The sequence below is a fragment of the Scatophagus argus genome, chromosome 2 (assembly GCF_020382885.2).
Source record: "Scatophagus argus isolate fScaArg1 chromosome 2, fScaArg1.pri, whole genome shotgun sequence".
In the NCBI taxonomy this organism is placed as follows: Eukaryota; Metazoa; Chordata; class Actinopteri; family Scatophagidae; genus Scatophagus; species Scatophagus argus.
The window spans coordinates 2136889-2151060 of NC_058494.1; the positions used below are offsets into that span (position 1 = coordinate 2136889).

General features: G+C 39.1%; 1 protein-coding gene across 1 annotated transcript in view; it reads right to left on the bottom strand.

Annotated features, from left to right (window-relative positions):
* Window positions 1-450: 450 nt before the first annotated feature.
* The window catches only part of wu:fc21g02 (wiskott-Aldrich syndrome protein family member 1), a 34924-nt gene continuing 21202 nt past the window's right edge, over window positions 451-14172 (bottom strand). Inside the window, exons 6-14 of the mRNA XM_046400399.1 lie at window positions 13059-13174; window positions 12154-12322; window positions 10104-10234; window positions 8767-8850; window positions 8604-8633; window positions 8338-8391; window positions 8065-8199; window positions 7397-7516; window positions 451-6330 (exon numbers count right to left, since the gene is read on the bottom strand). Coding sequence (XP_046256355.1) covers window positions 6211-6330; window positions 7397-7516; window positions 8065-8199; window positions 8338-8391; window positions 8604-8633; window positions 8767-8850; window positions 10104-10234; window positions 12154-12322; window positions 13059-13174 — 959 coding nt within the window. The 3' untranslated portion in view covers window positions 451-6210. The remainder of the gene's footprint in view (window positions 6331-7396; window positions 7517-8064; window positions 8200-8337; window positions 8392-8603; window positions 8634-8766; window positions 8851-10103; window positions 10235-12153; window positions 12323-13058; window positions 13175-14172) is intronic.

Consider the following 14172-nt stretch of genomic DNA (forward strand, 5'->3'; position numbering starts at 1 on the left):
TGATGGAAGACAGGTGTGGAGAACTACCACACACACTGTTGTGTGAACATGTATAAACACTCTTGTTCTTAGATGTAGAAAGATACCACATTTTATAAACTAGTTTGTTGAATTTACTCTTGTTTGACGTGTTTTTTTCTTTTTTTTCCATATGACTGTTGAAAATGCATGCAAAATGCTGCAGAAAGAGGCCCCTTGTCATGTTGATGGGCTGTTGCTGAAACCTGGTGTTTGCAGTATGTGACAGCTGAAACATTTTAAGCCATTTAAGGTCATTGGTAGCTGCAGGGAACATTTGTTTCACCACTTAGAGGTCGGATTGCAACCCTGTTGTTTTTGCTCCAAATAATTTAACAATTTAAGTAAAAGCTCTTTACACACAAAAGGCTCATGTCTCTTGTACTTTCAGACAAAGACCCCACCACAACAACTACCCCTCGAGCAACCAACTCCATTCCAGAACTTCACTTTATTCATGCACTGACACAGAGTTGCACATACATGTACATTACGAAGACCACCCAGAACCATCAACTACAAAGACACTTAGTGAATGTCATTGGATACATTTACAGTGAAGCCCAGAAAGGCAGGACTCACACAGAGAACATGATGAAATTCAAACTGGACTCTGGATTTCAGTCAGAGTTGGACTTGCAAATGAAACGTGCAAAATGTGACATGCATTACACCCTTCCCATTTCTCTGCAGGAACACCTAGTCAATCCTCTAGAAAACAAATGGATCAAATCCTCACATGTCAAATGTGGATCAGATTTTACTCCAATGTGAATGCAGATATTGTCTTCTACTTTTAAATGCCTCACCCTAGTGGCCTAAATGAAGAATTAGATGTCATCTGTTTTCTGGGACTCTTCCAGAGAATGAGTGTGATCAACCGTTTTTGGCCATTTTCCAGCTGTAGCCTATACACCGTCACCACCCATTTATTTTGATAGTCTCAACTCGTTCAACTCAGTGAAACCCTGTTAAACTTCAATTTTTGCATAATCAGTAACCACTGTTGTATAGTGGGATGTGACATTCAATCACACAACCAGCAAATGAAAAAAATGAGATCATACTGTTGCTGTAAGTGAAGAACTTAAGGTCAGACAGAGTAAGTGTGACTACCGCATCTTCCCGCTTTTGGATAGATAGTAAGATATATTATGTAGGTAGGTACTTAAATGTGACATTTTACTAGTTATGTAGACAGTGAGAGTCTACACTGATCGATATACAAGAGTGCCATCCACAGGCTGTTTACTATATAACTGCTGAACTAGCACAAAACACTACACAGTGGGTCAATGTTATGTGTTTCATTGTGCCAGATACTGGTAGATTAGTTTTGTATGACTAGCCTTCATTTTGTTAGCATTCATTTTGCATAGCTAATCCTAAGCCTAGCATTAGCTAACTTCAGTTTGGTGATACATCACTTGTTTGGCTCTGTCAAGAGCCTTTCTTTGTATGGGCATTTGTCTTAAACACATACTTTATACATTTCTGATGATGAACTACCAACACAAGACAAATGAGGAATGACAATGGCAGCTGGTAAACTATCTCCAAAAAAATGGCAGTACTCATAGCAGTACAAATTTCTCCTTGATTCCCATTCCCTAAGGTATTTCTGTGCCAATAGATCCCATTCCTGTTGTACAAGCTAACATTTGTATGTACAACATAAATATCAGTATGTGTAATTCTATTACTCTAGTGCGTTTGTAATGGCTTGACCTGCCGGGTGTTGGCTTCATGTGTGTTCAATCAAGTGCTAGATGACTGACTAGGTGTCTCTGTAGAGTAGTCATGAGTAGACTTATCAGGCATGTCGCCTTTTGTACTAAAACATTTGCACATTATTTCACTATGTGCATTACCTTGTAATGTATCAAACAGAAACATTTAAAATCCATAATCCAGTATGATTCTTTCAGCTCTCTGTGCAAGTCCTGCCTTGCAGTTTTGTGACTATCACACCAGAGAAGACAAACAAATGAGTGTTATAAGGTGCAGCCCAAACTCTTGTGAACCATACATTTACACAAAAACAATAGCAATCACATTTCCACAGCTCACCAAGCTCACTATTGCTGCTATGTGTAAGTAACATGAGATCTAGGACACAAAGATGAAAAAAAAAAACAGAAAAAAAAGACCTGATTTGCTGTTAATGTGATAATGTACCCAAAGATTGACGAGGAAATATGTCAAATTCACCTTCACATAGAGAGATGAAAAGGCACACTGTGTTCAGAACATCTGAATAGCTCAGTTAAGCAGATATTGTACAAGTTATATGTTTACAGCAACTAAACTAAAATATAAGCTTCTCTTTAGTGAAGAACACTGCTTGATTCTATATAAATGCAGTCATTTACCATTTTGATGGCAGTATCAAGGTTCACTGTATTTACTGAGTTCAACAAACACAATGATAGATATTGTATATAAAATCAGAGGTTGGCATTAGCAATGATATTTACAGTTAAATGAATGCCTGTTAAGCTCGGATAGGCTCCAGCTTCCCCGCGACCCTGACGGATAAGCGGTATAGAAAATGGATGGATGGATGAATGCCTGTTAGTGGTTTGAGGTGGAGTGTTGTAATGATCATCGTTGTGGATATCATGAGGGACACAGGAACATGCAAGAGTCTATAGTTGGCCAATTTAGGCATTAACTTTTGGAATTATATGCATACAACTGCATAGTCCTGATGAACAAATCAGTTCATGAGGGATACAACAATAACAAACCACAAAAAAACAATGTATCTCTAAAAGGTGTTGGTATAATTTTATCGTTTGTTTGTATTCCACAGTGTTCATGAACAAAAAAAACTACATTTCCCTGATGGTTGCCATACCATTTGACACACATTTGAGTGAACTTAAAAACTGAATGCTGTTACTTCCTGCACGACTGTGGCTTGCTGAGTAGGACTGCCAATAACAATTGTTTTCATTACCGACAACCTACCAATTCATTTCATGATTAATTGATTATCTATAAAACAAAAAAAAAAATACAGAAAACCCAAGACTGTTTATTTATTGTCATAAATGTAAAATCCTAACATTTACGAAGCTGAAACCAGCAAATGTTTGACATTTTTGCCTGAAAAACAACAGAAATAGTTAATTATCAAAACAGCTGACTAATTTTCTTTTGATAGACTCACTGGTTAATTGACTAATTGTTGCAGCTCTACTGGTGATATAGCTCAGTATATATTTAGCTGAATGAGTAAGTGATATGTTTTCTCTGTAAACATAAAAAGGCATGCGGTCACCCTAAAAAGCTGTCAGTGGGTCTTGTTCGTATTCTGCTGGTTTGTGAGTTCACATTGACTTTGACACACAAACTCATTCCATCGAACCAACACAAACTGTCTCGAGAGTCTTGAACCTTGAAGAGGCATTTATTCCAAAAACGAGGTAGCTATTGTTTCAGGATTTCAGCTTCATGCAGCTCTTCTCATAGTAAAATCTGTTATCATTAGCTGATACTGGGGCCGTACTTGACCTGACCCAGCTGAATCGACCCAGCCTGACTCAAGACCCAGAGCCAAGGCTGGCTCATCAGCCAGGTAACGCAGGCAGGCTCAGGGGCCCCAATCTGCACTACTAAAGGGATTTGATACACCAGGGATGTTTTCTTCATGTGATCAGTTCACAAATTGATTTATTATTTTGAACTGCTGATCTTGTCATAAGTACTTTCACACAGAAAGCAAATATTATGCAGCAAAAAATCAGAACAAGCTCAGTTATTTTTAAGCTTTAGCACCACTGATAAAGGCATCAAACAAATGATTTGCAAAACAGACATCTCACCAAGAACTTATCATGATATTGGTGGATGTGCTGATTGCTTTACTCATCGCCCCCTATATTATATGATAAAAGACAATTCTAAAGACAATGTGACAAAAGTGACTTAGAATTAGTAACTTTGATTGGCCTCTGTGCTTGACTGCTTTGTGAGATGTACTGATGGGGAACTGAAACCATCAGAACAGACCAGATCAGACTGGTGCTGCCTTTTTTTTCTACCAGTCCCTGTCCTGCTAAATCTGCAGTAAGTATCATTTAATGTACCCATGTCTCAAATTTGTGTATATGAGGATACTATCGCAAATTCACAGTTTTCTAGTTTTGATGAGCATTTTCATGTCATTTACTGGTCACATCCCTTGTGTGTAAAGTCCTTAAAGAACAAAATCAGCTGACAGACTAAGGGGCTTAAGGCAGGATCTGTATTATCTAGGACCTGTACAGGTACCAAAATAGAGTAGAAAAAACATTGTAAGACATCTGTGTGTGTGTCAAGATACTCTAGGTCATGGTATATCTAGAAGTTCTAAGTCAAAGGCAACTGGGACAGGAAACCTTGGATCTAGTAGTTTTCCTGGACAGAGCACAGGTTGTTGGCTGGGTCTCCAGGCAAAATATAATTAAGATGCCATGTGTGTTCAGCTATGGTGCATTGTACTTGTGTATGGTAGTCTACACTGTTCAGCCTCAGCAACCCTAAACTAATTTATGCGAGGCCTCCATCACAGATTAATCCAACCATGTCCAGATCTGTATTTTAAACAACTTTAAAAAAAACTATTCACTGTAGCTGCTTGTTGACTGAATGGTACAAATCTTAACAATTCTGTCTACTTCACAACATTGCATGTTTGAGGTGCTATCTTACAGTATATCAGAAAAGTATTGCAATCTCTACGCTGTACATATCCAGTGGGGTTTTTAGATTTTTTTTTTCCACTGGAGACTACTGGAGCTCATCACCTTACCTAAGGCTGCTCGAGTTGAAACAGTTTGAGCTAAATATTCATCTGCATCTCAAAGTTGTATGATTCCCCTTTGGGACTTTATGCACACAACAGGAGAATAAAACAATAAGGGTGCAGAGGCAAAGAATGACTGGAACTACTGTTGTTTGCAGTCTGTGGCATCTTAAACACATACACAGTCGGTTCCTGCTATTTGCTAGCTATAAACCTCTGGTAAGGTACAGCTGTTTATAGCTAGTACAAACTGACTGTAAAACTGTATTGTTGCATGAAAAGGAGATAAACTTGTTGAAGACAGAAGTCTAAACACGCCTCAAGGCTGCCTATTTCAAACATTTCTCACCTCAGACGTCTTTTAGCTATCATTTTCTCTGTTGTAATTGCTTTGTTTAGTTGTTCCTACACTCTGCCTGCTGAGTTAATCTCGATCTCCTTGTTTTTCATGGGACATAGAGTCAGAAGTCAGCTTGCACTAACGAGAAAAAAAAAACAAATGAAAGAAAAAGGCACAAACAGGGCAATGAAAATGTATAGATGTAATGTTAGAAAACCACTATTATGTGCCAGTAACGTCTGTAAAATGTTCAGTAAACTGTACCCATCCCCATCTTTAAGATTTACTCATCAGACATTTTTATTCCAAATACTGACACTTGAACAAAATGATTCTTTTTTGTCTCCTCACCTCTGGAAATTCGATCCCCAAATAACTGACTAATTCATGCTGACTACAAAAAACACAGCTGGATTTGATCTTACCTCTAGATGTGCATTTAGCCTAAAAACATTCATTTTCAGTCAGACAGGGGATCAAATACTCACTGAGTCAAGGAAGCAAACAAAAGAATCTGCTGTTGTTCCATCTGCATCATTAAACATCCCTGACTTGTATGGAGCCAAATCTGGGCCAAAAGTTTCATTAATTTGAAAAAAAAAAAAATTAACTTGAAGGTTGACATTTTTATTATATATATTAAACAATATTTGAGGCCTTATTTTTTTCAGTTGCAGATTTTGTTTTCAGATTTGCCTTCTTTTTTTTTACAGTTTCAAATCTTATTTTTTCAGGTTTCAGATCTTTTTTTCGCTTTCAAATCTTATTTTTACTCTTTTCAGTTTTAAACTTTTGGGCCACATCTGGCGTGGGGGGCGTGGCGTCACTTTAGAGGGGCGTGGAATCATGAGTGACAGCATAACAAAGAAGGCTGAGGACCTTTCTCTATCACGTTGCCTTCAGGGAACATAGGTACTATGAGAAGTATGACTCCACATTTTCTATACGCCATACTGGCTCCATAGACTTGACTACTTAGAGACCGCAAGAACACAAAATGATCACAGAGGGACACTGTAACAGACGGACTGAGAAGAAGCTGCTCCAAGAGTCAGCTTCCCTATAGGAAGTTGGTGGAGGTTCTCTCTCCATCAATCTCAAACTTCACACTGTCAGCGGAGCTGAGATTGGTGGTGGAGGATGGGGGCACAGGAGCTACAGGAAAGGAGGCAGTGTTCTCCTATGGGGTGAAAACAGAACGCATGTCAAGTTTGTCTCCACATTCACATGAGTACATCTGTTTTTTTTTTCTTTCCTTTTTTTTATTAGGTATATGGACTTGCACTTATATAGCACTTGTCAATGTCATGCTAGGTCAATGTGGAAACAAGCTTCTATTACAGCCATCACATGGTTAAGTTCCTTCATGTAGGCAGCTCAACAATTCATTAATTAGAGAAAATAAATATTCCTTAATTAAAGAGGTAGTGAGTAATTTCAGTTGCTGTGATCAGCAATTTGACAACAAAAATCTGAAAAACTTAATTCATTTGTGTGTGTTTGTTCTTTCAGCACACAGCAGGTCTGACAACAGAACACTGTTTTAATAATCAAGTCTGGATGACTGATTGAGGACCACTGTATCAGCCATCTACAGAAAAGAGAGAATTTTTGCAGTGCTCTGTTGGTGAAAAAATATATTTTTTATTTAAAAATTAATAATTAAATTAATAATTTGAAAATGATCCACAAAACATTTTTTGGGGCGCCCCCTGTATGAGGTGGGTGCTGAGGTGCTGAGGTTTGAGGTGGGTGCATCTCTATGTATCCAGGCACCATGAGATGAGATTAATGGCTGGGGCTACATATAGTTACATCTACACTCATGAGGTTACAAAAAAAAACAATTATCCCATCAAGTGGCACATGTATGCACATTAAAGCTTGTGCACCCCCTTGTGGGGGGAACAGTGGCAATTTCGTGTTAATGAATAATATCTAAGTAATGTCTATTCCAAATGATTCAGAATCTCAGGGCTTTTTGAGAATTGCATAACACCAGACAACCTGTATGGGACCATTTCATTTGGATTAAAGGTGCCATTTTAAAACAAGTCCCCATCTGCTCGGTTATTTAGGATCATGCTGCAAGGGATGAGTAGATAATGACAGAAATTTCATTTTTTTTTAACTGTTTCCTTAAAGTTACTGTGCTGTTTCTCTTATGTTTTCTATACTCTCTTAAAGTTTTCACTTCACCCCTGAGAAGTGTGTGTGTGTGTGTGTGTGTGTGTATGTGTGTATACCTGTGGTGAGGCAGTCAGCAGAGGGTCAGCAGGTGAGGAAGCCATATTCTCCTTTTTCACAGGTTCCGCATCAGCTGCTGGTGGCGGAGCGCTATACATGACCGGAGCTGGACCATAGCCCTACACACATAAGTGGGAATCTTTGTTAAGGGCTGGCGGTACCTGTGTCCTAGCCCTAGAAATTCATTCTTTTGAAATTCATTAAGACAACATAAAGCTCTAACATCAACATGATGTACATGGGTACTGAGTGCTCTTTGCACAAAAGCAAAACATGTGTATTTGACCTGACTTTATCCACAGACTTATCTCGATCATATGTTCCACCATTCAGCATACAGCAACACAGAATGTAGGTTGCTGAGTCATTTCAAAAGCTGCATTCAGTGATGGCCAATTGTAAACATTCATAAACCTAATTCTATTCCACTAGAACAAATTGAGTCTGAGAACTTGGTTTTTACTGCACTGTCTGTCCCCCTTGGTTAACACCCTGCCTCTTGCTGAGGAAGAAGGCCATATGTGTCTTGCTGTGTCTTCAACTAACAAAGCTCACAGGCCTTTCCACCCTGACTAGAATCTTTCAACAAAATTCTTAAAGGAAATGACCAGTGAAATGACCTACATTCGTCTCAGGAATTCCTGTCACCTAAAGAAACAAATCGTACCATTGGAGCTGCAGGTCCAGGGGGATACTGGCCTGGTGGTGGACCGTTCCATTGTGGAGGCTGGGCAGGGGGCATCACACCTGGACCAGCAGGAGGGTAGATAGGGTTCTGGGGAGGGTAGCCTGGGTTAACACCCTGCGGGCAAGATCACAAAGTACTTGCTGAAGATAACAGCCTTGAAAATTTGACCCAAAATAACAGATTTGGGGTCAGTGATGTAGGTTGGGTCAAGTTTAGCCATTTAAGAAGTTAGGCTTGTGGTGTGATACTAACTGGGGAAGGTGGAGGACCGTTCCACTGACCGGGGGGAGGATGAACTGTAGGAGCCTTTGTAGGAACACATACACATACACATACAGAAAAGAGAAAAAAGACTTGTTTCAAATCAACAATACAAAATATAGTCACCAACAAATCTCAGTTTGTTGGAAAAATGCAGTAAATACAATGATAAGTTACATAGTGATCATGCGAATAGAGTTATAGTATGCTTTATAGTTACTGTGTCATAAATAGGTGCTGTTTAATGTCTTATGTACCATGTTAGGGTCAGGGCCATGGTAGTACACCTGCAAACACAGAAGTACAGGAAGCAAACACCATTTCAGTATTACATTAATATGAACACGCAGACTGTCATACTTATACAAAGACATGTTTGTAAAAATAGAAAAAAAGTGATCAGTTATGGTAACATCTCACCACTCCTGGCTGTCCAGGGGCATTGTAGGGAGGACAAGGTCCAACAGGTCCAGATGGAGGAGGATGGACTGCATCTGGAGTGGCCTGAGAGAGAGAGAGAGAGAGAGAGAGATAGGTAATGAAGCTGCAACTGATCATTTCTTCATTACTGACTGCCTGTTGATTATGTCTGCAGCTCTTGGGTTGACTGTATCTGACCATACCATGTGTGAAACATGGTCCGCTATTTGTCTATTTTAACACAATTCTATCCTAAGTTGAATTATGTTAATCTATACTGATTTGGAGGGTAAAGGCAATTAATTTAGTAGAGCGAGTCCCAACCAGGGGCACTTCTGCTGTTGCCAGGGGTATGTGTGCAGGAAGGCCGTGACTAATGATTATTTCCATAATTAATCTGCTGATAATATTCAGGTTTAATAGATTAACAGATTGACTGCACAAAATGTCGAGAAAATGTGAAAAATGCTCATCATAATATATCAGAGCCCAAGGCGAAGTCCTCAAATTAATTCTTTTGTCCAAGCAATGGTCAAAATCCCATAAAGTTCATAAATGACCAAGAAAAGCAGCTTCTTCTACACTGAAGAAGCTCAAACAATAACATGTTTGAATTTTTTTCATGAAAAATGGTTGAAGCGATAAATCAATTGTCAAAGCAGCTAGCGATTAACTTTCTTTCATTCAACTGATTAATCGACTAATTGTTGCGGCTTCAGAGGAGATATTCTATCCTAGCTCAGTTAAGAGTGCATGAAAACTAGTTAGCAAAGGAGATGAGGAGATTAAATACTTAAATATAAAAATAACAGATAAATGGTTAGAACATCCAGCCTTAGACACTCAATGTGTAAAAATTCAAAGTCGACCAAAATGAACTACATCCAATCGTATGAAAATATTGTGATATTCACTATTATGGTATATCCATTTTTATATGATTAATAGTTAAATAACATTCAGTTTGGAATAGACTCAAATGAACATACCTGGAAAAGAAATGGTGCTGAAGGTGTACTTGAGTTTATCAAACTTGGCTGTGGGGGCTGGGAACTACTGACTTACACGGAGCCTGAACTATCATTTCAGACAGTTGTACCAATGTAAAAGGATTATTATGTGAATGTAAAATAAGTCTAGCATTGATGATTGGTTTCTAACCTTCCTGCAAAAAGCTCAGCACAGCAGGGAATGAGGTGTGACAGGGGAAGATAGATTTCAAAAACCAACCAGTTTTTCAAATGCTAACCAACAGTTTTATATCACGTAAATGTCATGTAAGTCTCTAATCCAACCTAATTATGTTTAACATTTTAATAGAATAATACTGTTTGCACCTGTAGCGTTGCAGTAGTGGAGGCTTTCTTCTTGAAAATCTTCTTCCGACAACAGCAGCAAATCCCAGCTGGGAGGCCCAGCAGTAAGAGCAGGGCCAACAGAGGGTTTCCCTGAGGGCTCTCATGATGGTCTGCAGGTAAACACAGAGGGAGAGGGATAAAGCTGAGTATTATCATTTTAATGGTGGTCTGAAAGCAATAATGACTTAAAAAGGAGCGCTGCCATTAATATAAAGATGCTCTCAAGTGCGATTAGGATTCTACCTGTAACATTAGGATATTCTTATATATATATACCTTTTTTTTATGTTTTACCCTACTGACTATGAACTGTGTCCTGAAATTTCAACCCAAAACCGAAAGGTATCCCCGACCTTACCTGAACCAAAGACGATGAAACACACTCATTAGGCCAAACTGACTGAGTTATTCTCATTATCAAAATAACTCATGAGCTTATACGTGACTGAACTTGCTGAGAATACAGTCACAGTGAATGCATTCAAAGATACTCCCACATACAATCAAAAGGTCAACTGCTGAACATCTCTACTGCAATACAAAAAAATAATCACATTATCCACTACACTGCCGACTGCCGAGATGGCCAAAATAGTCAGCATTACTGTAAAAGCTCCTGAGGAAAAGAGCAGGGACAGAGGATAAAAAGGTGGGGAGGAGAAATTGTCTTAATTTGGGTTTTTAGTTTGATTATGTCCTGTTTTACTTTGTAAGTTCTCTCTTCTTTACACTTCTTGTCTCTGCCTCTTTCCCACCTTTGTGATTGCCCTGATCAGTTTTGCCTGTCCCTGCTTAGCCTATTGTGTATTTGGGGTGTGTTCTATTTGAACAGGGAAAACTGAATTTCAGAGCTCCCAGTCGGAAACTTGGTGTCGGATTTTTAACTTGAAAAGTCTGATATTATGTACATAAACATATAATTTATGTTAAAATAATACCTTCTCCATTTCTGAACACAGCGCATCACTGATTTTATTGGCTGACTGCTGGAGCAAGCATAAACATACATTCGGATTTGTTCATCGTTCTGCTTCAATGGAAGTTAACAGAGAAGTTTAACGTGACCATACTTACAGTGAAAAAAACAACAGGAATTGTTACTACAGACTAGAATCATTTCAGTGAACTGATTAAGCAGTGCATTTGCGCCACTGAAGCAGCTAGGATTGAGCTTTGTGTGCAGTGAGTCTCGGTAACCTTTCCACGATCAGTATCAGCATGTCAAACTGGACTGACGGGACGAATGACTGTGATGCACTTTGTGTGCACCAACTCATTTTTACATTTCAGTGAGTTTAACACATCTGACCACTGACTCGGTGAAGAAGAGAGTCGGTGCTTATTAAAATCGAACCTTTAGCTAGGAAAACATCTCATGTCGGTGATGAAAATGAATCAGATTTGGAATGTAATAACATAGATGTTTACAAACAGAGGAATGGTAGAAAAGAATGACCTGGTTTAATGTTGGACAGTTATATAGGCCCAGCCCAGTTCTATAAGGATCTCTCAGCTCAACATGAGAAAATGTACACTCCACAAATCCTCCACAATCAACATCAAAGACATCTGAGCCTCCCCAAAGACTCTTCCAACTGCCTCAATGGGGAAACTGCCATATCAACAGTCAGCCAAATCCCAGATCCCAGACTTCATTGAAATCATGGCCTGCCAGCCATCACAAACCTACCACCTGTGCTCTGTCTTTGAAGTCAGTTATCTCAGTATCTTCAAGAACAATTACGTGAGTCTACCAAGCACAGAAGCCAATTTGTCAGTCACTATGTTTCTCTCAGTTGATGGTAGAGTCCCTCCTCATGAACTGAATGTTTATGGCTGGCAAGTGATTTCCAGTTGTTGAGTCTAACATCCAGATTCCCCAGTCCTGCACTGGCAGATACAATATTCTTTGAACTTCTGTGTCAAACCACTTCTATGCAGCCTGCAGCAAGACTGGAAATCCTAGTAACCACTTTGTGGAAATTAGTGAGGAGCCATATAAAGAATAGCATAAGATGTGGGGACTCACCTGTTAGGTCCATCCTGGTAACAGACACCACCCGGTCCATGCGGTCTCTCAGGGTATAATGTCCCTCGTCGGTGTAGTTCACGTTCCTGATCTCAATGTTCATAGAGTGAGTGAGAACCCGGTCCCAGTAATCTGGAAGGTCCTGGGACACCCGAGCACCATCACGTACCTGAGGCAGACAAACTCATGTTAGTGCAAAGTAGTTAGTGTTTGACAAATTATTACTTCTTAGGGTCACCTAGTTCCTCTCACCCAAATACTAACATCTGTAAGATTCCAGCACACAGAAATAGTGAATGATTAAAACACTTGCATTGAAACAAAAATTTAACCCCCTTTGTTGACCACTTAAAGTAAAGCTTAACCCTGTCATATTGTGCACCTATTTAACAGTATATGCCTCAGCACAAAAAAATCAATTTCTTAGTATTATTATCATAGTCTAGTTTCAACCAACATCAGGACATCTACCTATCGGTCTTAATCTTATAGCAGCACAAAGCAAAGACTCATTAGTGAGCTGAGAACTTTTTGGTTTTGTTTGCTAATAACAGCACGGTGTTCTGTATCTTCAGGTGTGTCTTCTAACCTTGTTCCATTTCTCCAAAATACTGCAGTTGTGGGTTTGCAGGGTAGAATTTATTCACTTTGAGTTAAGTCTCTCTCCCTGATGAATCAGCCCAGTTTTCAATGTTCAAATCAAATTTCTGTCAACATTATGTCCTGCCTAACAGTAATGTTTTCCTCTGAAAGACGTCCCAACACTAAAGCTAAACACTTTCTGAACTGAATATTGAATCCCTCCATCCTTTTACCCATTTTTATCAGACCATGCATCCATCCGTCATATATCCCTCGACCTATTCACCCTCTAGACATCCATCATTCCTTCCATTCCATCTCACCAGTGTAACATTGGCAGCTTGCCCAGAGAAGGAGAGGATAGCGTCAGCCAGGTCAATGCCCTCCAGTGAGATGTAGAGACTCTCTCCTGCTACACACTTGACATAGTTACGTCTGGCTGGAGTGGAGAGGAGGAGAAAAAGGCAACTGAGAAATGGACAAAGTCACATTCTATTTGTGCCTCTATCTTAAGCATGTGATGGGGCAGTTGAGCACAGAAAAGTTTCTTGCAAGCACATAAATGACACAATTTTGTAGAGAAATTATCACACTAAGAGTATTTTACTTTGAGCAAACAAAATGCTATTCTGTGAACAATAGTAGAGAACTTTCTCTCACAATACTAACTTCAATCACTTTTTGATTTGACTGATTTTACTTTTTTGTTCTCAAACTCTGTGCACTCTCAGGTTTGCTGGATGCTCAACCTGACAGTTTGACATTGTGCCACTATTTCAGCCAATCAGAGCACTGGAGTAGATAAACTGTGATTGGCTGTTTTGTAACCAATCCCATAATTCCTAATATAAGTACATGAAAATCCAAGGGACATCTGAGAGGATGTCAGCTGAGTGTCTGTCATTTGAGGAGCCAAAAAAGTGTTAAGTGTTAGTGTTAGAAAAAAAAAAATATTCTCTCACTGACCTTTGGTGGTATTTAACCATGCAGATAGTTTTGGTTTTCTTTACCAGATAATCAACAATGACATTTCTGCCTTCACCCACATACAATGGATGTCAATGAAATTTCCTTTTGCACCACTGAATTATATCTAAATGTATACTTTAAAACAAAAATGAATAAAAAGTGTTTTTTTTCCTTATTTTTATTAGAATTAGCCTGATCTATCAGTTTAATATACTACACATACACTGTCTTTTTGTTGTTTTTTTGGGTGATGAGACCTTTCGTACACCTATTGGCCATAGCATTATGAAGACCCACCAAATATCAGTTAGGTCCCCTCTTTATCTGTCAAAATAGCCCTGACCTGTCAAGGCATGGACTCCACTAGGCCGCTGAAGATATGCTGTGGTATCTGGCCATCAGTAGCAGTTCCTTTAAGTCCTCCAAGAACTTGTTTTTCCAGCATGTCCCACAGATGCTCGATTGCAT